At 35.3% G+C, this 27,167-nt stretch overlaps 1 protein-coding gene across 2 annotated transcripts in view; it reads right to left on the bottom strand.

Moving 5' to 3' along the window:
• The window catches only part of CSMD1 (CUB and Sushi multiple domains 1), a 1,116,955-nt gene that overhangs the window by 150,523 nt on the left and 939,265 nt on the right, over window positions 1-27,167 (bottom strand). For both annotated transcript variants that reach the window (XM_048295968.1, XM_048295967.1), the window contains exons 28-36: window positions 25,078-25,216; window positions 22,109-22,296; window positions 19,990-20,184; window positions 17,549-17,665; window positions 15,972-16,085; window positions 14,030-14,125; window positions 6,713-6,916; window positions 5,469-5,593; window positions 4,760-4,856 (exon numbers count right to left, since the gene is read on the bottom strand). In XM_048295968.1, coding sequence (XP_048151925.1) covers window positions 4,760-4,856; window positions 5,469-5,593; window positions 6,713-6,916; window positions 14,030-14,125; window positions 15,972-16,085; window positions 17,549-17,665; window positions 19,990-20,184; window positions 22,109-22,296; window positions 25,078-25,216 — 1,275 coding nt within the window. The remainder of the gene's footprint in view (window positions 1-4,759; window positions 4,857-5,468; window positions 5,594-6,712; window positions 6,917-14,029; window positions 14,126-15,971; window positions 16,086-17,548; window positions 17,666-19,989; window positions 20,185-22,108; window positions 22,297-25,077; window positions 25,217-27,167) is intronic.

Raw genomic sequence — 27,167 nt, forward strand, 5'->3', positions numbered from 1 at the left:
TCACAGGGGCCCCGCTCAAAGGGGTCCCCAGACCCTGCACCAGAGCACCAGAGATGATGCAACAGACCCTCAGTGTTGCAAGGGACAGTGTCAAGCCAGCCCCTGCAAGAGAGACACGTGGGCGTTCCCACCTGGCCCACAGGGTATTTTAATCCACGGGATTCTGTACTCTCTGGCGTTTGGTGGCGTGTGGTGGCATGGCCACAGTGGCGACAGAGGACCCTCACCACCAGCAGACCAGATGGAGGAGAGCAACGAGACATTGTTGGGACCCTCGGATGGGTGATATGCTTCCATCTAACCCCTGTCACCTATCCCTGTCCTCCCCCACCCCCCATACACACTTCTTTTTTCCATTTCTTTCTCTCTTTCTTTTCTCTTCCCTTCTCTTTGCCTCTTTTGCTATTAAATAAAATACATCCATTTTTTGGCATCAACATCTAACCTCATTTGGTTTTAATCTCGTTTCTGGGAATATTTTGAACCTTCTAAGTTCTTTCCAGTTTATGCACAGAGACTTCTTTGCTTTTCTGAGTTTAAACCGGATCGTAACAACAACGGCCGGCTCCAGTGATCCAATGGGTCCCTGTCTCACTTCCTGCACACTCCACTCGCACAGTCAGACCAGGTTTCCACACCTATTCCTGCAGCAGAGTCTTGGATATCTCGTTCCATAAAGCCATTTATTCACAGTGCAGTTACACCGAAACCGCTCAAGCTGGTGCTTCCAAGGAGAATCCCAACTAAGAAATCCCTGGGCTTTTATACTACCTTCATAGTCTCACCACTCACAAAAGTCTCTTCCTCCCAAGTCCTCAGCTCCTCTCTGTGTCTCTGAGTGTCCTCTCACCAACCTGAGCCACAGGTCCCTGGGCCCTTTGTTGTGCAAGGTGTTGGCAGTTCAAGGCCTCTTGCCTCAGGCTGTACCAGCCAGAGCTCCATGAGCAGCTTGAACTGCAGCTGCTCACACAGCTACTGGCACCAACTGTTCTCCTCAACAGTATCCATATAGAATTCGAAATACATTTCAGGATGTTTAAGGTGTCCTGTAAGAATGAGGATGTTGGCTCATAATGACTATTATACTCTTTAATGAACAAAACTGACCTGGCAGTTATGTTCCTTTGTAGGATCTGGTAACATTTAACACCAGTCTTTTACTTCCTTAAAGGGTGTATTCAATAAGAGGAAAAGTTAGATCCTATTGTACTGTGGGAAATAAATGAGGCTAGTTTTTAATTCTCATGATTGCCATGTTCAATAACATCATTCAGGCTGGCTATTTGTCACAAATGGAACCCCCAGGGACTGATACTGGTCCCCACACTGCTTCAACATGTTCAGAAATTATTTGGGTAGTGTGATTGAAAGCACCCTTGCCAAGTTTGCTGGTGACACTAAACTGAGTGGAGGGGCCGACATGTCAAGAGCGACCTGGAGAGACTGAAAGAGTAGACTAGCAAAAACAGTATGAACTTTTACAGAGACAAGCGCAAAGCCCTGTGTGTGTGTTAAAATAAGCAAAAGAGCCTGCTACAGGCTAGGATTTGTGTGACTGGGGAGCAACCTTGCTGAAAGGACCTGGTACTGTTGCAGTGGACAAGCTGAACATGAGTCAGCAGTGCACTGCTGCAGCAAAGAAGGCAAATAGGTTCCTGAGCTGCATCCAGAGGGGCACTACTAGAAGAGATAGAGAAATGATCATGTCGCTCTTCTCAGCACCTGTCAGGCCATATGTGGAGTATTGTGCCCCATTCTGGTCCCCACAATGCAAGAAAGACAAGGACACACTGGAGAGGGTCCAAAGGAGGAGCATGAAGATGATCAAAGGGTGGAGAATCTACCCTGTGAGAAAAGACTGAAGAAGTTAGGTCTCTTCTTTCTGTAGAAGAGAAGGCTCACAGGGGACCTCATCACAGTATTCCAGTATTTAAAGGGCTCCTCACTTCAATGGGAGCCGCAAGGAGAAGACAAGGGGCAAGAGGTCCAAGATGCACTGGGGAATGTTTCATCTTAACATTAGAAAGAGTATTTTTACAGTGGGAACAACCATGCCCTGCGGCAACCACCCAAGGGACATGGTAGAGTCACCATCACTAGAAGTTTTGCAGATGCAGCTGGACAGTGCTGGACAATATCATCTAGGTTCTCCTTCTTACAAAAGGTTGAACTACTGATCTTGTGAGGTCCTTTCCAGCCTGGATTGTTCTATGATTTTGTGATTCTATGATCTAACTGGAATTCTATTGTTCACTTGCTAACCTCTGCCTTTCCTGGGATTAGGTATATGAAGCATGGAAGATATGTTTCAGGGTGGTAACCAGACGTAGTGTCCTAATTGTTTGGGACTTCCTTTACTGTCAATAGACAGAAATGGTACTCAGAGGGCAGGAGCAGGTATCATTGATGATAGCTTAAGTGTAGGTATCTCCATGGTAAATGTCTAATGCTCATGTAGACAGATACCATGTTAGTCTACTGGAGTCTTACAGACTCCTTAAACTTTTGATTAAGAATCTGTAGTCTGGAAAATTGGCAATTCTCCTAGAAGGCAGTAAATGCATGCATGCCTCCCCTAAAGCCTTAAAAAGGAATGAGGACTGACAGGTTTTCTACTTAAATGTTCCATTACAGTATTGTTACAGAAGATTGTGTCCCTTTCAACTATCAGCAATGGCAACAAAGAGTAAGGTATCTCATTCTAGAGGGGAACACTACAGTGAATGTGTGATAGTCTTTGTGCCTATCTAAGAAATTTCCAGACCAAGAATGGAGATCAATGGTCATTTTTAGCATTTCTTGGATTAGCACAAACATAGAGCATGGATCACACTCTTACCTAATTTCTTTCTAAATTTATCTAAATTCTCTAGATGTCAACCTCAATGACTACTGTATTTTTATTCTCTCTCTATAAACACATATATATGCGTGTATGTGTTCAAAGGAATGATCTGCTTTACACATCATGCAGCTAATGCTATATAAAGAGGGTTGCACTGAGCACACAACGAGCTCAAACAGGTAATCTCAGTCATCCAGGAATTTTGGAAGTAGTTACAGAATCGCCAAAAAGAAACAGACTCACCAAAACCAAACAGACTCAGTGAATTCACCTTTCCAAGTCAACTCTGTGACATAGTTAGCACAGTTTAGTCAGTTCTTAGTAATTGTAGACTTTTACCTCTTGAATGTATATTTAGAAGACAGAGGAATCCACAGAGAGTGAATCAGAAGACAATGGTTTCATACATAATTTAGTAAAAGAGAAATTTTACCACTTATGAAATCATGCCTGGAATTCAGTTTCAATGTCACATTATTGGTTCAGTTTTGAGAACAGAAAATTTCATGTCGTTTTTACATATTCTTTCCCATGCATAAAATAATTATTCATTTTAGGTCTGATGTTCATTATACACGAGACAAATCCACAATAAATCCACACTAGTTTATCTCCAATTAAATATTTCTAAGATAAAAATTTTTTTTCAGTTTCCCTGGAAAGCAGGAAGGCTTTTAAGCTAAAGCAAAATGACACACTTATTTTTTGGAATAAGGAAATGTTTTGAGTCTTTAGTATTGTTGAATAGAATATTGTTAAATGCATCATTTCATCTGTTCTTTATCCAATGGATCCAATATATATGCCACATAATTCACTTCCAAATGTTGATTAATTTTCATAATTTAATTTTCCTTATTGCCAATTTAACATACAGCCTTGTTATTAGCATTTAATATAAAATGTTATAATCTCTTGGTCTGGCTGGGATAGAGTTAATCCCTGTAGCTGGCATGGTGCTGTGTTTTGGTTTTGTGACCAAAACCATATTGATAACACAGGGTTGTTTCAGGTATTGCTGAGCAGCACTTACACAGCATCATGGCCTTCTCACACTATCTCACTAGTGAGGAGGCTGGGGGTAGCCTGGGAGGGGACACAGCCAGGACAGCTGACCCTAACTGACCAAAGGGATATGCCACACCTTATGGCACTGCGTCCATCAATAAGTTTTTCAGTTCATTTATTATTTCCTTACTAATCCAATATACATCTATACTTTTAAAGTCTGTGAAATCATCAGAGAGGCAAAAATCCACCTGCTTTAGCTACACCAGAATCAGATCAGTAATCATGAGTCTGGGTAATTATTCATGACTTCATCCCTTTCTCTTGGTTTGGTTTGCAGAACACACTTTTTCTATAAAAAATTGTCTCATATAAAAGGAGAAAAAGTGTATGTGCTTGATGTACATTTTAAAAAACTAATTATCTGTTTTTGTTATATCCCAGTTGTATTAATTTGGTTTGTTCTGTGAGGTCGGGTGAGTTTGGATGAATATTGAATGCTTCATCTTTTTCATGAGAAAGGGAGGCTAATAAGGATAAGTTAAGTCAAAGCTATAAAAGGAAGCTCCTTGAATGTCAGTACCAATTTATATCGCTGTATCTCCTCCATGGGAGGGGTAGGAAAGATAAAAGAAAGGATTTTTTGGAAAGTATTCTCAACTAAATTCCACTAATCAAAGTTAAACATTTTAGTGTCATATTTTCTTCTGAAAATCTCTTTGAATTTGAATATTGACATGTTTACACCACCTGAAGTCTCCTCCCAAAACCAAGAACATTTCATAATGGTATCAGAAATGATGGAATACATAGTCCTTGTCTATATGTGTGAGCAAATAAAGACATATTCTCTCACATACATATCTATATATAAAATTGTATCTTTAAATCATGGCATATCCTAACCTGAAAAGCTCCCAAGACGTGGTGCTGTCATATCTCCACCATCATATATTTCAAGGGAGTCCCAATTATGTTCAGTGGCAAAGCTGATGACCTGGATCTGTAAAACAGGACCACAGAACTTTTTAGGCCAACAAGCCATACACACTTTTAAATGTTCTAAAACCAACAAAATAAAAAGAGAACATGTACCAAAGAAAATAAAAATAATAGATCCAAACAAAAGATACCTCAGTGAAAAAAATCTAAATAAAACATGATTATTCACTCTTTAAATTGTGTTAACTCTTAGAAAATATGACACTAAGTAAGTAAAAAGAATTTTGCACGTGTTGCATAATTTTAAATGATTACTCGAAGCGTAAGTGAGCAGATAATCAAGATAGCTGCAGAACTCTCAAGGGCCTCCGTAATATCCTAGCAGACAGAAAGAGTTGGTATTTGCATATCAGATTGATGGATCAGGACCTGCTTTCAATAAACTACACAATTAAAACAGAAAACTCCTTGTTAATCATTTCTCATTCGTACCCCCATGTGAAAATAAAGTAACATAAAATAAAGCTAACCAAAGAACAATAATGAGAAAACCAAAGCACTAATGTTTCAAGTACTCCGCCCCCCAATTATAGGGTTACTAATTTATGAAATTTCTAGAGAAATAAACAAACAAAGTACTTAATATTCCATGCTTGACAGAATACAGACTTGCCTGAATACCTGATCCCTCAGTCACTATGATTTTCCACACACAATTCAAGCTGTTACCATAAGGTTCAGGGTAACCTGGTGAAAGAATAGTACCTCTGCGCTCAGTAAAATTCCCACTGCATGGCACTGAAAGAAAGTATTATCACAAATTATTACACAACTTAAATCTCTTTAAAGAACAGAGAAACAGTAATAATTTTACTAAGATCAAGATCATTATAATAATAATTTGGTTTTGTAGCATAAACACATAGACAAGAAGCAATCGTCTGAACTTAGAAAGCTTCTTATCTAAAATATGAGTGATACCAAGCATAAGATACAAACTGCTTGAATAAACAATTCAGAAATTAACTTCATTTTTCATGTGTGCATCCTAGAACAGCCCAGCAACACAGCCTAATCATGTCTTACCTCGGAGTAACACAAACTATAAAGACATAACATTAAATACAATCATGACTGACAGAAATGATGTGAATTTACCCACAGCCTAAGACAGTTCCAATATTGAATCTAGCCGATAAAGCGGTGTAGTATGTTAAATATCTTTACTGTTACACACTTGCTTCTTTAAGGTTCAAGGAAACAGAACAAAACAAAACACAAAAACCAGAATACACAGAAAATAGAATACCTACATTTATTTTTAGAACACTCTAATTAATTCTAGAGTAAATTCCTAGGAATAGCAATGACTTTTGGCTACAAATCCAAATTTGGAGAAGGTAAACATTTCAATATTTACAAAAAAAATTTTGGAATGCTAAACATTATTTCAGTGCAGGTCTATTGACAGACTAAAGAAAATTAGTTATACTTAACAATGCTATCATTATTCAATGTACATTATGCTTCTGCTTGAAAAAAGAAATCATTATGCTATGTGTGATAGAAATACACGACGAGTACTGTGTAATAAAACAGGTAAAGACACTTCTGGAGAATTTAATTCTGTCCTGTATTTCAGACTGTAGATATGTCATGAAAATAATGAATGTTCAAGAAAATGTGCATCACACTTGTTCATATAATCTAAGTCATTATATGAAACACTATACTGCCTATGAGCCAGCTGGTACTCAATTATTTCTTGATATGGAAAACTGCTCTTTTAAATTGGGCATGACTGATATTAATCGAAGGAGAGTGAATATATGGGTTAAATACTATTTTCTGAAACAGTTCCTGAATCCTAATTCAGAGACGTGTGACATAACAGACAACTTAAATGTAATTTCTTACCTACACAGCTTGGTACTGTGTCATTCCACTGAGCTAAGGCATTCGGTACAGACTGACATCGGATAGCTTTAGAGCCTTGTAGCAGATAGCCAGGACTACACTCAAATCGAACAACAGAGCCTGCTGAAAACTCAGAGCCAATTCTCCTTCCATATCTAGGTTCTGGAACTGAGCTACACTGTGTATCACTTGTGCGTGGAACAGCTGTATAAAGAGAGAAAAAATAAAAAAGTCATGAATACAAATGACAGTCATAATAAAAAAAACCCAGACCAATAAAAATGTTGATTGTTTCTTGTAGGACACAGCTTAATTCATGTTACTTGCTCTGCTCCTGTATTCTCTAAGAATGGACTAATGCTTTAATGGCTGTTAGCTAGAATATGGTTTTGGGCTGTGACTGTGTACTGTTATGTAAGTGCCATGGCAGCTTGGAGACCATTTGACTTTGGATGCATGGCTTTAGACATGAGAAGATCGGTGGGTGTTTCTGCGGCCTTCTCCAATGACAGGATCCTATATCTACCACATACTTCACTCAATAAATATGGGGTCTTTGGCTTCTCACTCAGACTTTCTCATTAGAAGGCCAAAAATATATTGTGATGTAGCTAATCAGATACAAAGACAACATAATATCTTACAAATATTTTATTTATCATATTGGAGAATATAAAGTGATAAAAATACACCCTCCAGGCTATTTCAGTGTTTGCTATTGACAACAATTATTTTTACCAATAATGTCTGGGAATACATAAACCTGATGTGATTCAAGAACAGTTAAAAGACTGTAAGCAACATATAAAGAGCAAATTAATAACATTCATTAGAAGCCCATGGAATAGTTTTCCCTTTGTCTTCATTATTTATAAACACTTCTCAATAACAGGTATTTTTTATACCTATTGACTGTTGGTATTGTGCATGTTGTTTGTATATCAAACTTGTTCTTACTACATTTCATTTTGCAGTTAGCTAGTAACTGCCAATTTAAAAAAAACCCTAAAAATATTTATATAGAAAATGACAGGTATAATTTGTGTGCAATATCATCTATGTTTCACAGTATAATAAAGGTACATTAAAAATAATCTCATTAAATACATGCATTTTTTCTGTGTGAGTGGCATGTTCAAAAGCTTTGTTTGATCAGCTTGGTTTGTTCAAGAATTAGTTTTAGAGCATCACTGCATCCAAATATGAACAAGTAACACCATGAATACCGCCTGCCATTTAGCCCTTCAGTAACAAAGGTATAAAATGGCACTGGGAGTTGGGGAGGCAGGGAGGGGGAAAGAAGGTGGGTGTTACACTTTATTCCTGTCAAATTTTCAAGCATGATGCTTCTGGCTTACTAATGTACACAGAATCACAGTCATATTTAGTTGTATTTTACAGCATTATGTTTAAATTCCTTTTCTGGTCTGTTAGAGTGAAGAGTGGTATTTCTATCTGTTCATGTGCACAAGTGTACACACACCCTCCACACTTGTTCAGCTACCCTGGTCACTAAGTAAAAGACAAGGTGTATGAAGCCTATACTTATTTTCATATTGATAACTTCATGCTCATCCTATTTCTTATACTGTCATTTGCTGTATTCAGAATCATTATTATTTAAGTTTTAAGTACTTGTAAATACTCTAAAAACTAACATTTCAAAACAAACTGGATATGGAACACTAATTGAAATCAATCTTATCTTAAATCTAGCATTAAACACTCAACACATTTTATCAGAACATTAAAAGTTCTCATTTATGATTACATTATGTTCTACCAGTTTTCAGAGTTGCTACCAGATATAACAGCTAAGTTTGCACAAGGTTTACTGAATGTAGAGAAAAGCTTTTGCAAAGAAGATTTAGAAATAATTGATACTAGCAATAACAGAAAAATACATTCTCTTTTTTACTAATATGCAGTGAGTTGATTCGTCAGACAAGTTCAGACAGATACAATAACATGTATTTTTCTTCTAAATCAGTACGTTGGATAGTTGCAGAAGATTTTCACCTTGAAAGCTTAAGAAAGTTTCAAAATGTATTCAGGATTTAAAGAATGGTCAGAGATAAACTAGCATACTCCTGGGGAAATGCACAATACAGCAAAAGAAAAGCAAATACATTTTATTAAGTTTTTTCTACGTTATAAGGTTAAACACCTTGCACAGTTTAAACAAACAACTTACCTTTCAGCAAACTTTATATATGTGGCTTTGCTCAAATAAATAGGAATTTGTGATTAAGTGCTCCACAGGACCTCAGCATCACACAGATGCTCTATGAAACTTGTTCATGCATGCAATTCTAACCATGGGAAGAAACTGTTCTGCACTTGTGGAAGGATAATGAAGAAACCATAGTTCCAGGATTTCACACAGTCACAGTTCTTCCTGAGCATAACCTGCAGGCCAGCTGCAATCTGCCAGGTCACTTCAGCTGACCCAGCTTGCTTTTTTCTGCTCTTTTATTGTGATTAATAACCTTTTCTCTACCCAAGTGTCTTCTGCACAAGCATTATTTAATCTTTCTTTCCACATTATTGTATAATGATTACACTGGAATAAGTGATGACTTTACAACTGCCTAGGTGATGATGGCTGCTTATACATCCAGTCTCATGATTGAGTGTCATATGCCTGGAACTACAGCTTCTGCCATGTAATTAGGCCTTAATCCATCCCCTGATCAGGACTACTTGTTCAAACAGGTGTTTTTGCCATGAGATAAATAATTCACAATTATGTGACAGCAAAGGGTTCAGTACATTGTTGTGGACAAACCAGTCTTGATTCAGGGAATTAATACTTAATTATGATTATCTTATTACCAATTTTACACAAACTTCTGATCACTGATTCAGGAATTAAAAAGAAAGAGGACACAAACAATCAAACAAGTTAATTAAACAGTTTTACTTCATTCTCACCAGGCTCAATTTCGAACACCTATCCTCCCCTTCTTTTTCTCAACTTCCTTGTGTCCATCTCTGTCGTATCAATGAGGTGAGAGACAACACATGAGGCTGAGGTATGTGCTCACTTTTTGCTTTCCCCCTGCAATGTACTTAGCATTACTTATCTTTCTCCTCCTTTTTGTTTCTTCAGGTTTTCATATCACTCTGTTTCTGAATGTTTCTCCTCCAGTGTGGATCAAACCTGGGCTACAGCTGCTCAAAGATGTTCCCTACTGCAGAATAGGACTTTCACAGGCTGCCAACCCCTCTGAGCTGTTCTCACTCCAGCAGGTGTTACCCACAGGCCAAAGTCCCTTTGGCAGGGAGGGCCTCTTTCTAAGAGTGCCTCCAACAATCCCTCCAGCAGCATCTCTAGCAGCACATATCCAGAAGCATCTCTGCCCCAAAGCAGTCACTCTCTCATATATTTTTTGAGAACAGGCACCACATGGTCCTCTGAATAGTGGGAGTTTTGGCATGTGAGAGGTTGCTTATACCAGCTTCACAGGATGCTGTTTGTGAGAAGGACATGGTAGCTCACAGCCTCCTCCCATACAGGTCACCACCTCAGCCACCTGCTAGTTAAACTTTGAGCTTCTCACATGTATAAAGCTTATCTGCCTTACCTAAGAGAATACATGCCCCGACTGAAAATTTCAGCATCACTCCTGGAATAGTTTCTATTCATGGTGTGAAACTCTTGCTCAGCCTTCTGCCACCTTTCCCTATGTATTTTTTCACTCAATTTCTCAAAGGGGAGGAAGCTATAGAAAAAAAAATCCTTTCAGTTTCTCTAACCCTCGCCTAGCATCCATGTCTGGAGAATCCCTACAACAGCTGTGCAGGCAAAGGACACTTTTTAACAGTCATTGAAGAACATCCTACAACTTTCAGTAATAGCGTCAGGAAATTTGCATACATGCAATCCATACATTTTTTGTGTAACTAGACCTTTTAGCACCTCTCAACAAAGGATGTCAGATCATTTGGTTTCATTATAATATTACTTTACGAAAGTTATTTTCTTGTGAGCAAGGTATCTCTGACATGATAGCAAATGTAAGGGCAGTTTACTAGCACGCTTAAATTAGTTCACATAGCAGAAATACTTTTTCAGACTAAAAGCCGATATTTTACTGAGATCAGCCATGACAGCCAGAAACATCCACAGATACAGTGTATCAAATTAATCTATTGCCAGCAAGACTCAATGACATTTAAAATTGACATTGTGCTCAGTTTTTCAGAAGTTTTCCTAATACTCTGTTAATGGTTACAGTGAGATAAGAAATGCCAAAGATGCACATCACTCTATGTGGTACTATTTTTTTTTAATCCTCCCTCTGTTTTAAAAAGAACAGCCTTAAGAATAGATGCAATGCAAGCTATAGATAACAATAAAGTGAGGTAGTTCCACACTATTTAAAATGGGGTTTAAATAGTCCCTGCAAAAATGTAGTAGTTTCATACATGTATAAAAAGTTAGGAAAATAGGTCTGTTTCTCTAAAATGTGACACAGCTGACCGCTCAGCTGAAATGCCTCCAAGATTATTTCAGTTGGAAGAGACCTACAACAATCATCTAGTCCAACTGGCTTTCCAATTCAGGACTGAGTTAAAGTTAAAACATATAATTAAGGGCATTTTTCAAATCCCTCTTAACCACTGACAGGCTTAGGGCATCAATCATCCCTCCAGGATGTCTGTTTTAAAGCAGGACATAACGTGTCATGGTAGCACATACAAGCAGTCTTATTTCTGCTCTCTAATTACATTTAGCAGCCAATGTGTGGCTGTGCATTTTATTTTTGCCACAAATTAGATCAACCTGATTATTAAAAGCACAATCTTCTTTTATTCTTATTTCCCTTTCTCTTCCTCATCCTAGTATGCTAACTTTCTTAATTATCCTCTTTAAAATCTCAATTGACCTAATAAAATAGCTCACACATTTGTATAGCAAGTAAAAAAGACAAATATTAAAACCCCATAAATTTTTGGATGATAGGTTTACTTTTTAAGGAAGAAACTCTGTACTGCTGCAGCCTGAGTTATACAAAAATATAGGCTCTTGTTTCTTAGATGATGTCATAGCAGGAAGACGAGCATAAAAAAGCCTGAAAAAAAAATCCCAGTCTTCTTACACATGATTGTTCTTAGCATATATCAACATATCTGACCCTAATATTTTGGAAGACTGGATATTCCTTCAGTCTCATTACAGACATTCTTTACCTATTGCATTAAATACAAGGAAAACTGATGATCTGAGAAAAGAAATGAAGGCATAGATGACATACCCAGATAAAAAGAAGTTTTTTAGAAAGTGGCACCACAAAAGCCATTAAATCTGAATCAGAAGCTAAAGCCCATATCTGATGGTTGTTCAAACCAGAATGTGAAATAAGCAAGCAATAACTTTTTTCCCTCTCGAGCCTTCCTTTTAGCTTTTGCCTATAGTGTTGTCAACCTAGACTTCTCAAGCTGTATCACAGAGGCATTCCATTTTCTATAGTAATTATCCTCCGTTTTTCAGTAAATGTTTCATACTGCTGTGAAACTAAATTGAAATCAGCCCAGTGGAAAAGTGAACAGGGAAGAAGGTCAACCTGGAATAGAGGGCAATAAATAAAATGATTGACTTTGCAGACCAGATTACTATGTTCAATGTGAGAATGGATGTCATTTCTGAAGTATTTAAAAGGCTAGCAAGCAGGTAGTCTTTGGAAGTATGATCACATGCTTTGAAAGAAGAGAAAAAAAATCTCAAAAAGATAGAGCTTATTAAATACCACTAACTCATTAACTAATATATGTATACATATATAACTGTGTTTAGTAAAACTCTCAAGATATATTTTTAAATATATTAAAATCCCATGGTATTTAAATAGCTTCATGATTGTCCTGAGACAAATAAAGTGACTTTGCCTAACTCATTTTGTGCTCTCATTTGTTAAAATCTATTTCTTACAGTTCCTAAAAACATAAATATCTGAAATGAAGCATAGCATTGTGCTCACCTGGAGACTTCCTGTTCAATAGCCATCTATGTGTTTATATATACAGCTAATAGAATCGTGGGGTTTTATCACTATGAATTCTTTAAAAGCAGCAAGAAATAACACTTTAGACATAGGAAAACCAAATAGAGTAAGACAGAAATATGTCATTCATATGCAAATTGATAAGAACTCAAATGCTGACAGCTCTTTTCTAATTCCAGAAGTTTATAGGCTCCGTCTTTTGACTAATTTAGGATGATAAGTTTTAATGCAAGTGTGTGTAAGATCCTTTTGATGTGTAACAATGTCAGGTAAAAATATCTTGAGATATATCCAAAGTAGAATGTGCAGTCATGGTGGTATCTTTCTATAAACACAGAAGTCAGAAGGCTAAAAATCAGTCCTAACAAGCTCCTTACAAATATGGAAATATTCTTGAGGTGAGACCGTTCTTTCCATTTATTTGCTGTGTCAAACTAGGACCGTGCTCCAATGTTTAAAGAAAAAAAATTAAAAAGTATCTAGGAATCTTAATAATATTATTTAAAACTATCCAAAACTACTTTTACACTTCAATTTAGTAAAGGTGAAATGGTAGTATACAATAAACCACAGTGTGCAATGACTGTCTCATTAAGCTTACTGAGTATGTAAGCAATACATCTAGTGAACTGCCCCGAAGTCAGCTGCTTTGGGACTGCATTTGTTGCCCATACAGGCAATGAACCTGTAAGCACTGCTCCAGGTGTCACCAGACTGCATTGAAGACTCAGGGATCAGCTAAGTGTACTAAGCTGTTCAGCAGAATGCTAACAGACTTGGCCATGCTGTGTCATTCTTGCATTTCAGCTGCAGTGTGCAGACATGCACATAATGTCTCCTCAAGTTCAGCTGGGTCAAAAACAGACCAGCAAGTCTCCCACCCACCCTTCAGTACTGAAACAGCCTGATGGTCTCTGCTGCAGCAATTTTCTCTCCAAACTCTCCAAGAAGACAGAATTCATTAGCAGCCTGGACAAAAACTCTTGAAAAATCAGCTGGGAATACTGAAAAAGACTAATACAAATAAGCACGCTCCCAAACCCCTTGAGCTCACTCAGCAGTAAGGGAGCAACAGACTGCAGACTACTGAGAAAGGCTGGACATATTCAAGTCCATGAGGCCAGACAGGATAAACACAGCAACTGCTGTTTTGAAGCCAGTCTGCCATGAGGAGAAGTCCCTGATCTCTGGAAGAAGGTTAAGACTACACTCACATTTAAAGCAATACGTTAAGACTTATGCAGAATTAAAAACAATACAATTCATGAAATTGGCACCAGTGTCTTCCACCAAAAGTAGACACGTTTACCTTGGTAAACAAAGTGAAACCCTCTGGCTGACGCCCCACTCTTAGCACTGAATCGCAGAAGAATTTGATTAGATGTAGCCAAAGGCAATGTCTCTCCTACAAATGGAAACAGAAAACAAATACACAAAACAGAAACAGTTTTAGCTCTTCAATATGTAATCAAATATGCTGTTAAAACACATAGTTTTATGTTTTCCTCTATAGTTAAAGAAAACATAAACAACATTGTACAAAATTAAATTTGCCATTGTCAGAACAAAAAGACTTCATGATTCAACAAGAGAAACCTTCTGGATTTACTGCAGCAGTTGGAACTAGAGCTCCAACAAACTACTTGACTGGAGAACCCTACTGCCACTTGGGGCCAAAAGTATTAGAATCCTTTTTAGTTAACTCTTTTCTGTGACTGAGAGCTTTACTTTGCCTTGCAAAACACATTAAACAAATAAAAGCATTTGAAAAATGCCACAGGAATCTTCATGGAATGCTTACCATTTCAAAACTAAAACTGAGAGAGAGCAAACCCACGACTTGTTTTATGTAGTGGCTTCAATAAAATATATGGTCACACATGAACTATATTACATTATTAACTTTCTTATAGCATTGCAAATTTTATTTCTGATTTGAGGATTAATAAAGATATTTAATGTAATTTAACACCTTTCCTGACATATCTGTCGGGAGTCATGATAAAAGTTAAATAATGAAACACTCTAGACAAAATTGCAGTACTTCCACAATGATTCCATTACATATGACTACTATTTTTTTCTCACTGGACTGCATAAACCCATATTTTATGAAATTCTACAGAAATTAATGATGATTTAAAATATCTTATATAACTAGGTATATAATTCTTTCACTTTGGTTAATTTTATATTATTGCAACTAGTGATTCCATGTAACAGAATCCTGAATCAATGTAAATCAGATATGTCAGATATAATAAATAAAAATCAGAATTTTAAGTTCCCTTCAAGTATTTTTAAATGTCTGCTGTGAAAACAGACATTAGTTTCAACTTTTCCATGACAGCTTGATGCAGTAAAATTTGGTGCTTAGATGGGCTGTCTCTTAAAATGAAAAATTTAATTTTGTTTTGTTGCTAAACTCCTGTCAGTAATTCAACAAATCTTAGAATTTTTTGTGAACTCTTACTATGACACAAATAGCTAGGATTCACCAGAGGAAAATTAAAAACTGAGTTTTTCATATAATAATATATTTACTAGAAATCAAATAGATATGTTACATTCTTTTCATATGAAATATTTCTCCAATTATTCAAAGTAAAAACCAAGAAGCCATGAATAGCCCTGTACTGAAAAAATTTTAAACTCACATATAAACTCTCCTAAATACTACAAGTGTTTGACAAGTCACATTCATAGCTGCAGAAACATACTTACATATCACTGAAGATTAACACAGTCATTACACATGCACACATTGGATATTTGGCCATGTTGAAATCCATATAAGCTTAATTATGATTTCACAAGGCCAACATTTTGCTATAGTTACCTGAATGCAACAGCTGGCCTGCTTTTAGTCTAAGTGCATGTTTGCATACAGATAATTGCATTTTGTAAATACAAGTAATTTGTGTTTAAATTAGACATTCAGAATATGTAGATGTGTATTTCAAAAAGTTTAGGGCCAGAGAAGATAATTATACCATCCAATCTGCCCTCTTATATAGAGATCAGAGAATTTCATTCAACTCTTTCTATACTCACCCAAGTGATCAGTTCTTGCCTAAACCATATGTTCCAGAATAATGTCTTGATTCAAAGATTTAGAAAGGTGTTCCATTCCCCTTCACATCCTGTTCCAATGACTTTATTTCCAAAGTAAATTCATAACATTCTCCTGATTATTTTTTTCGCATACCGAGCTGTGTAAGAAATGCATACTTCCTTTCTTTATTAATTACCTGAGTGGGATCCAGACAGTGAACTAAGTAGTCTAGCCTGAGAGTTTTCTCCATCAAATAATTCTGCCACATCATTCAAAGCTGTCTGAAAATAGGCAAATTGTCCAAACACCACTACATTAAAAAAAAGAAAAAAAAAGAAAAAAAAGTAAAAAAGAAAAAGAAAAGGATAGACAGGAAAAAAATAAAAAGAGAGGAGATAAAAGAAGAATTTAGTCTTCAAAATCAAATTTAAGGATGTATTCTGCTTGTCTTGTTTATTAATGAATTCCTGCACAAATTTTTCCAACTTACTTCATTGTGTAACATGATAAAACAGCTGCATTAAACTTAAGCGATAAGAATATTTTTTTTGTTCATTATTTCCATATTTTTAATTAAAACCAAATTTATTAAATCATGCTTTCACCAAAACTGTGCCCTCCAGTCAAACAAGTCTTATTGCTTAGGTACCTATGAGAATAAGAAAACGGAATATCTAAACAGAAAGGTTTGTACCAAAATTACAGTGCCATCTATAGCAACTATTAAGGAGCATCTATTATCACATAGGATTAGTTGCTTACCTGGCTTTAGTCTGAGGAAGATTTTTTTAAAGTTATTGATTTGTTAAATTTTAAAAGTTGCATTAGTACTTATTTTATCAGAAGGCTATAAAAGCTGATCAAATACTAAAAACACCAGTGTGTTACCAGCTTTGACATATTGCTACACTTAATTCGCACTTCAGCTGTATATAAGTTAAAGTGTATTAATAAATAATTTAATTATACATCTCACTAGTAAATATCGAATAGTTCACTGAATTCAAATATCATATAGCAATAGAAACATGAAGTAAAACCAAGTAAATAAAAATATTATTTTTTCACTCTAGCCATCTATATTTTATTTACAGCTGAGTCCTTACAGGTTTCATTGCACATAGAAAGTACCAAATGCATTAAGTTGGTGTGAATTCAGCCTTTAGGTAAAGAAGTAGTAAAATGAATCTTATTGCTACTTGTCTGGACTTAGAAAAAACCTGCTTTGTAGAAAACTATACCTTACCTACAATTGCACAAGTTTTACAGATTTTGTCCAAGTATTTCGACCCATTGAAACAATGTTTTGTGATTTTTCACAAACACTTCTGGTTCTTTAATGTAAAATTGCTTCCCTTCCCTCCACTGTCCACTTTAAAAAAATACGATTCTATGCATATTGCTCTTGTTAAAACATGAAAACCAAAAAGTTAAAATGTAGGAGGAATATAAGAACTTGTTTTCTGACACCTGATTTTACTTTGCAGGAAGCTTGAATGAATGATTATCCTATGATGATGAACAATGTAATCAATGAGGATATTCAGGATACATTTAGGTAGCAGACATAGACGCCTTACCTGAAGTCAATTGATTACTCTAGGGAGAAGTAAAACGTTAAAACCTTAGAATCATTTTCCATGTCAGGAATATATTTAGTTTTTATAAATAATTTGCAATACAATGTAAACTTGAGGTCATTATTACACATAAAGGACATTTGAACAGTAGAATGATGATAATGATTGATAAATCAATAGAAGAAATTCTTACCAAATTCTTTAGGGACAGTTATTGAATAATGACAAGTCTGTCCAGCAGTGTAATTATGAGGATAATTTGGTGATAAAACCACTCCCTCTGATCCAGTATACTGCCCTCCACATGGTGCTGGAAACAAACACAAAGAAACACATTATATTAATTAGAGTTGACTGTATTAGTTAAGCCTGAAAATAAAAATCTAAAGATCCCAAAATGACACTTACTGGTTTTGCTTTTGTTTGGTTTACCTGTACTGAAATATTTAATTGCTTTTTCTCAGGATATAATTTTATTATAATTTCTTTAAAATTAGAATACATGCAAGTTTTACTTGACTACAATTATTCCCATAGGACTGGAAGTATAAGTTATTTAATTGAAAGATACTGTAAAAAAAGACTTTAGGTTGGGTTTTCATTTGAATATCTGTCTATATCTATCCATGTTAAAAACAGGTCAGGAAAAAATATGGTACTGCATAAAAAAATGGCACAGAAAAGTACATAGATATGCTGACACTACCCTGCACAGAATGCCAAGGATTCTGCTTTGTGAAGTATGCTTGTATTGCCTTTTTTTCATATCTTCCTAGATGATTATGAAAAGAGCATATAGATTATACATATAAAAAAATCCTTGGCTTCATATGTATATTAAAAAAACAACAGAAAGGTAAGAGAAATTTTTAGAGCTACAGAAGTTAGAAGGGATATTTAAGAACAGTGGAGCTCAAACCTCCAAGACAAGTCAGGATTTATATGAGTAGTAGTTCTGTCTGTATCATGAGAAAAACAATAACAATGAATACATGGCATGTTCCTCCATGTATAGGCTGTAAGTGTGGCATACTAAGGGACTGATGGAGTGGCTGTTTTTAAGTTCAAACATGTCCTTGTGTTGGACATTGATTTGTACACACTGAAAACAAAGTATTGCTGTCACTCTTCTCTTTTGGAAAAGTCTGGCTTCCTATCAAAATCTTCATCAAAATATTAGTCTTGTATTAAATTAGTTACATGAATTTCAGTGATCTTTTTATTGTGAGAAATTATTTAATAAAAAACCTATAGTTTTCACCAGAATAACAGATTGTTGTAAGAAGTTACCTTACCCAAAAAAACAATAATGAAATTATTTTATAAATAAATAAATAGAAATAAGGTCATTAAAAATAGCATAGCCACATTAATTTGGTTTTAAGCAAGGAAAATATCATTCTGCTAAAAGGAACAAAGTAAATCAATATTACACTGCTGTGGGCATCTTACATATAGCAGAGTACAATCTAACACCTTCCTGGAAAGTAGCTCAGAGGACGACCTGGGGCCCAGGTGGACAAGGTTGTTAGAGTGGGGCTATGAAAGTACCCTGTTACCAACTCCTGGCTCTGCAGACCTAGCTCATGTGGAGCTGTGCCTAGTGAGTGAGGGCAGAGCCTGTGCTTGGCTCTTAGCCCTTGTTGAGCAGACCTGTTCTTTCTGCTCCCTGACAGGTCTTTAAAACCATGCTTGAAATATCTCCACAAGTGTGACTTCCTTATAAAAAAAGGCAGCAATTAATACTACAAATCCTTCTCTTAGCTGCTTGTATGAATTATTTAAAAATTCAATGTAATGATAGAAGACGAGAAGTTTGATCTATCAGTAGGCAGAATAGGATTATGTGGCTGAGGTGAAACTCAAATATCACAAGGAATTAGTTTATGGCATGAATTTAAAATCTTTATTATTTCCTTCTCTTTTTGCTTTGAGGATATCAGAAATTATGCCACAAAGTCTGATTACCACATGAAATTCTCAAGTCATGAACATTTCACTGGAATGAAAGTGTATCACTTTTAATTTAAAACAAACTCCAAAGTTATGGAGTTGTAGAAATATTTCCTTCTAAGTTGTGCTTTTCTATAATTAAAAATCTAAAATTTTGCAGGAGATTATTTTTCACCATAAATAAACTAATACTTTATGGATTTTATTAGCTAATATATGTAAATTGTTTTTGATTTGTTAAAATTGTTCCATATGTATGTATATACACAATACAAACACTGAAACAAGGAATAGAGGATAAATTAGTTAGCCACATTTCTGAGATGTCATTTTAATTTTCTGCCTCAGTAACTATAATTCTTATTCCAAGCTGACAATTAATGCAGTATTGAGATGGTTGTGGTATCTATTCTAAATAATACTGGGTGTCTCAAGAACCTTACATATTACATTGTAATCATTATGAACATGTGTTGATTCCAGAGTTTAAAGACATTTTTAAATACTTAATACATTATTGACTAAGCTATAGTCCAACAGTCATCATGATTCTTGTTTTTTGACCTCAGATTTGTTTTTTTCTTACACAAGCTGTATGTGTAGAAAGTGTAAACAGCCTCAGGGACTGAGAAACTGAATTCACTGGGGGGACAAGGGAAATGGTAAGAAAACAGTACATACCATTACAAGATGGCAATGCTCTGTTCCATGCTGGTTTTCCATCTGCACCAATTACACATGTTATAGTTGAAGGTTCAATAATCTTATATCCAGAATCACACTGGTAAGTAATGGTTGAACCAAGCTTAAAGTCTGTTCCAATCCTTGTGCCATTCATGATGTTTCCAGGATCAAAACAAGCTTCCCGTGGCTTTTCTGTTAAAATGAATTACAGTAAATCTATATACACTTTCAATTAAAAAGAACATCAAAAAGAACAATTATCAATGGGTTTTTTCAATCAGTTTAAATTTTTCAACAAGTTAGTAATATATTATTCTTGTTGAATCATGGATCATGGATGTTTGCATAAGATTAAAAGAGGAAATTATACTGAGAGGATCTAACCAAGAGCATTTTCTTCCTACCTTTTTTTAGCAGAACCCTCCAGAAGCTGAATGATTCCAATAAAGTTCAGTATTTAGTATTTAGAAGAAAAATGGCCAGTTCTAGAATTCACCACTTCTATATACATATATATTCTATATATATATTGTTGACAAAAGGAAGATTATGGAAAATGTGGGTCCTCTCCAGAAGGAAATGGGAGACCTGATTACCCAGGACATGGAGAAGGCTCAGGCAGTCAATGACTAGGGCTTGTAGAAAAAGGACAAGGGGGAGTAGCTTCAAACTGAAAGAGGGTAGGTTTAGATTAGATACAGGGAAGTAATTCCTTACCATGAGGGTGGTGAGGCATTGGAACAGGTTGCCCAGAGATGTTTTGGATGTCCCCTCCCTAGAAGTGTTCAAGGTCAGTTTGGATGGGGCTTTGAGCAAACCAGTCTAGTGGAAGGTATCCCTAACATGGCAGGGGGGGTTGGAACTAGATGATCTTTAAGTCCCTTCCAACTCACTGTTCTATCATTTTATACATTTTATATAAAATATTGAATAATATACATAAGAAAAATGTTAAATTATTAAGCAGAAGCATACTGTCCATCAAGTACAATAATTTTCTTAAAGACAGTATTCTGTTCTTGTATCTTTTATTTTTATCTCATTATAATTTCATTTAACTTCCAGTTGCATAGAGGAACTGATATCAGACTATGCCGAGAATAAAAATTAGACGCACAGTAAAAATGTGTGTGCACATTTTCAATCGCCGTCTTTATCTCTTTATCTCCTTCTGCTCAACACTTCATTTTCTTTCCTTGCAGGCCTTGCAGATTTCCTGGAACAAATTGCTTTCCCATTTTTTTGATATTTTTTTTGGACAGGGACAAACAGTCTAAGATTTCATTTATGGCAATATGACAATTACTTTGGGAAGAAGAACCTTGCAAGTATGGAGAATAATGCATGATTCTGGATGACAGAAGAAGACTAAATATAAAAACGATTTTATAGGTCTTTTTCATTCCTCTCTCTTTTATAGATATATATTTTTTTGTATTTCTTAGATCTTTTTGTCTTTCATTTTTAACATGTACATTAATGTGGTTTGCTTCTATTGTCAAGAATAAGAAGCTGAGGCAGCACTTCTGCTGATGAAAAACAGCTTGATAAAACTCAGCAAAGATTATAATCAAGCCACAGACAGCATCTGTGACTGGGAAAGAAACCAGCATCTTCAATGATTTTCTGACTTTAATAAACAGTCAGCCTAACCCAGTCTCTATCTAGTAAGAGGCACCCCCTCAAAAAAAAATGCAATTACTATCCCGTAGTATTTATTCAAAAATGCATTTGTAGATTCAAAACAATGTGGAAAGGAAAATGTATTAGCATGTATTGACAAGAAAGAAAAAACAGTCAGATGGCATTCTTGGGTAAGACAATTTCGCTGTTGTAAAACTTTTTTCCAAATGTTACTTTTGATGTGCATCTTCTACCTATTTTTTTTTTTTTCTGGAAGATGAAAAAGTGCATAAGTGATGTGAAAGAGATTTCATGAAATAGGATTTCTGTATTCCTTCACGTATTAACAGAAAATAGTTTCTAAAACATATGTTAATGCATCAAAGTATTTGGCAGTTCAGTTATGAGTACATACAGAAGTAAACAGATTTGAGTCTCAATAATCACTAAATAACATCTTTTCCTTTTATTTAGATTACCATGAGAACAGTACCTTTATAGTCAATGGCAAATCCTGACATTCCAACAGAAGCATCACTGCGAAAAGCCAGAAACAGACTGTTACCACTGCTCTCTATTCTTTCAGGAGCCTGTGAGCCTTGAAAACTGCCAATTAGAGGACTGTTGGAATCTTCTCCTTCATAAATATGTAGAAAATCATAACTGGGTTCCATATTGAAACTGAAAATAAAGGGAAAAAATAATTAAGTCTTCAAGGTTTTTTTTAATGAGTTAAACATTACTGTGACTGTAGCTGCCAATTTTATGCCTAAACATTTTCTTCTCCAGAAATAAATGTCTTTTTAAATGTGATTCACAGTAAAAGTTCACTAACTTTCAATGGAGTTCTTTTTACCATTTATATGAACACATTCAGCTTTCTAAAAGCCATCATGAATATCCTCCCACCTATCTTAAACAACTCTATCAAGATCACGGAATCACTTTCTTCAGAAAGGCTGCCTCTTACCAGTGACCACAGGAATGAACCAGAAAAGTAGCTTGAATTAAAAGTCCAGATTTAGTGGGCTAAACTGGATTATACTAATTCCACCCATTACAAACATAAGTTTATAATTTTAGAAACAAGATGCTGTCATATGGATAGAACACTATCTTGGAACTTGCTTTTGTTCTTACCCAAATGATATCAGACATGATAAATTAATGTGAATTAATATTAATTCTCACCAAGACATCTATGTTATGCTGTATTTGATAACACTTATATGTTTTACAAAGTAATTATGAAGATAATACAAATGGAATGTCTTTCAGAGGAATTTAACTGAGGTGAGTTCTGAGACAATGTAAAGATAAATCTCAGGCAGTTCTAGATAAACAGAGTTAGATAAAAGGATATACTAGGAACACAGAAGAAAAGATAAGAAATTTGAAGCTACATTAAAAAGGGCAAGCAAGGACTCAGTCAGTTGGATAGTTTTGGGTTTTTTTCTATTTATCCTTGTAGAACAAAATAAATAAATATGTCTTTTTCCCAAGTGTGACAGTCAGCTGTTTGTCTTTCTATTACACCAGTTAGTATTGTTAGATGCAAACTTTTCCAAATTATGTAAGACAGAAGGAATAATATCTTTAGCTAAGTAATCAGCAGGAAATATTTTCATAATGCCAAACGGAAACAGCTTCATATAATGAATAATATTTTATGCCCTATTTTCAAGAAGTAAGAGAAGCCAAAAAAATATTTTAAAATATTTGCTAAGACAGAAAATTTTTAGTTGAGGGTTTTAGAAGTGTTAAAAGGAATAGAAACCTAAAGGCCAAAACCAAGGAAAATCAAATTGTACAGAGCAATGGTTTTCAATCTTTCTGTAGGAAACACACATTTGAAAAAACATTTTACATCTCCTTATTCTCAGTCCACATTCACATCCTGTGCAGACACTGCTGCTTTCTCAAAGCCTGTTCCGTGAGAATAGCACAGGCCTCAGCTGTAGCATTCTGCCAAGTATGAGAAAGGTTAGGTGAAATGAACAGAAGATGGTATGTTAAGAAAGTAGGTTTTGCAGAATAATGTCAAAGAAACGTTATTTCCTCTGCTCTCCATCATCTGCCAAAGGTCTTGGGGGTCTGGGGAGGCTCCTGCTCTCTGGAAGGTGGCCAATGTTAATGCAATTTACAAGAAGGGTGTGAGAGAAGACCCAGGGAACTCCAGGCCTGATTAACCTCAGCTACTGAAAACTGTATGTATTATTAGACTGCAATAATTTAGAAAACTTATTGGAAGTATAGCATAAACAGAAAATTCCATTATATTGATCATACTGTACTCCTCATAACAATACTTCCAAACAAATCTGAATACTGAATAAGTTTCTTCCATCTTATTTGAAATGGAGCATTTGAGCCAATTATTTAGGCAATCCACAAAAATATGGTGCCTACTACACCTATCATGTGATATCTTCAAGAGTGTAATTAGTGGAGAACTATTGTCATCTATGTGCTGTTTGATCAAATACCTGAATAACAGAATTACCATATTTTTTATTATATAATTTCAAGTACCTTATGATTCCATTCTTCAATTTTGTGTCTATCAATAGTTTTTAGAAAATAAACTGCAGTCCATAATTAAAGAAACTGGATTTTTTTTTTGGTTTGGTGTTTGGCTGTTGTTGTTGTCTTGGTGTTATATTGATTTTTTTTCACACAGAAAGGGTACAAATATTACACAGATAAATTCTCAACCTAAAAGAATCACAATTGATCAACATTCCACTGAAGTCAACAGCAATGTTTCCATTCTCTGCTTTAAAATCACACTTAAAGCACAGTATCAAAAAATGAATAAACATTGCATTTGTATCCATAGATATAGCAAGCAAGATGATTATATAGGACTGATTCAATTAGAAACAATAAACAGAGTACATGAATATGACTATATCCCTGAACTTCAACTTGTAAAAATCTATGCAACACATATAGGTTGATTATGGAACACAGAGGAAATAATTAAAATTGTGATACAACATTATCTCAAAGTCTTTTATCTCTTGACTAAGTAGAACAATTTTTTTTCTGATCTATTCACTTTAAGCAGAGTATATTAGGCTGTATTTCTAAAATCCTGTAAAAACTGACTTACAGATAGAATTTCCACTGCACTTTAAGTGCACCACATTTAAGTGTACCACATTATTAGGTACAATAGCATAAATCAAGCATTTCAACAAATTGATAAGGTCTTTCAAGGATTTTTATTTGATATGTCACAGAAAGTTTTGTTCCTCAGGAATATATTGGATAGCAAAGATACTATATAGCTATATATTTTTTCTTTTACATTTTTTGGAATCAATGATACAGCACGTATTAGATATATGCTCCAGGATGTAGCCAGAGAATTTAGTTAGAAGCTTTAAGAAATTATAAATATTGCCATTTTTAGATTTAAAACCCTTTAAAACAGAGACATTCATTGAGAAAAGGTACCTTTTGAATATCAAGGCAATGACAAAGTCAGGGTTTACTTTTATTCTCCAGTCACATTCTTTCCCAGGAGGATAAGGCTGTGGATAGTTCGGTGATAAAATAACTCCTGCTGGGCCTGTCAGGTTTCCCCCACAAGCAGCTGTCACAATGCAAAAAGAAATAGGAATATGGTCACATTTTAAATTCACAAGCACATACTAGCTGTTAAGTAGGAGCAAAATGATTTCTACATTCACCAATAATAATTTTTTAAGAAAACCAGAACTTTCCCACTTCCTCTTAGTAAAAAATTTTCTATTTGCCTTTTAAAAAAGTGACCTCTGTTCATATTCAAAAGCAGTACAGGAAAAATCTTTCTAAAGGAATAAAAAATATTAAGTTAATTAGGAAGTCCTGTATATTTTTGGTATTACTTAATCCTGTCTCTATCATGCAGAAAATTTCTTATATACTGGAAGTACTTTAAGAACTGGGAAAGCTCAGTAGTACGACTCAGGTTGCAGTTTCTATTGACCATAGATGTTGTAGAAATCTGTTTGATTCACTTAGTAAAGATATTACACAAATCAAAAATTAAATACATTAATTTAGTTACCATGAATTGAATGTGACTTTTAAACAGATAAGGAATCCTACTCTCATAGATGATAATCACATAGAAGTCTAACAAAAAAAGTAAAGTAGTCAATACAGGCTGCACCTACATTACCAACTCAACCAGACTCAGAGAAACACATTTTAAGTGCAAACCAGTTTGGAGCCCTGGGAGAGGGGCCCTGAGGGCACAGACACGGGGTTTCCCTGCCCCTGCTCAGCCTCGTTCCCATTGGTTGGTTTGTGTTCCCTGCGCGGGCAGAAGGACCCTTGGTCCCGTGACTGGAGCAGTTCCTGGGCAGAGCCCCGGCCATGCGGCTGGAGAAATAAACATCTCTGAAACAGCTAGCAAGGATCTGTCTGTCCATATATATTTCCTTTCCACGGGACTCCTGGTTTGATATATGCATGTTGCAGTATCCCCACTGCAACACCAGTTGGTGCTAAGGATTTGGCATCTACACAAAACATTTTAAAGAGGTTTCTTTTCACACCATTCCACTTACAAGTCAGCATACTAAAGTAAGGACTTTATGAAAATGTTAAAATTACATATAATGGCTTTACAGAACTCTTAAGGTTTCTGCTATTGTCATGTCTACACTAAAGATTATTTTAATCTGCTTTCCCCTTCAAAGTCACCTTGAGTATATGGAAGAATAACAGGAACTATGTATATACTTTTTGACCAAAGCTATTCTCTCTTTCTTTCTCTTATTTCCTTCTTTCTTTTATGTTTGTTTTGTTGGTGTTTTTTACTAGACAATAAAGAAATATGGAGTGATTATAATTGGTATTCAAAGTAAAAGTATGAATCTTCTAGACCTTTAGATACCATACATATATTATTTTAATTTTTTATTTAGATGTTTAATTTGTGAATGATCCCAATATGTTTAGTAAGCATTTTCATACTACTTTGTATGCTGCACATAAGATATCCAGAAGAAAGTAAGCAGATAATGTGCTGCTCCAATTCTGTTACATGATATGGAGTCAGAGAAACTATCCTCCATTATCTTGAACCTTGCACAGTATTTTTACTTCAGAGAAACAGAGGGACTGCGGTTATTTGAGGATATGCTATTTTGGAAAGTGCCTTTCCAAAATGCCTTCTAGGAAGAAAATCATTATGTTTATTCCAGAGACTTTGTATCTGGGTTTTAGGATTGCTAAAGTAAGTCTTCATTTAATTATAAATCAGTAGGCAACAAAATAACCAGGATTTAAAAAATTACTATGCCTAGCAGATAAATTTCCATATGTTGGTTACTCTTACAAAACCTACACTGATGACCTTAAAATACAATTCAGCAAGCCTGTAATTATTACTCTACTGGCAAGAACCCCAGTGAAACCTTTATACAATCTAGCACTATGGATCCACCCTCTCCTGGTGCTATGGAAATATATCCAAGTTCTTTCAACAGCATTGTAACTTGGATCCCCTTTTCTGCATCTACTTTTCCCGATAAGTATCCATCTTCCAAGGTATT

This window comes from Corvus hawaiiensis, chromosome 3, assembly GCF_020740725.1.
Source record: "Corvus hawaiiensis isolate bCorHaw1 chromosome 3, bCorHaw1.pri.cur, whole genome shotgun sequence".
Lineage (NCBI taxonomy): Eukaryota > Metazoa > Chordata > Aves > Passeriformes > Corvidae > Corvus > Corvus hawaiiensis.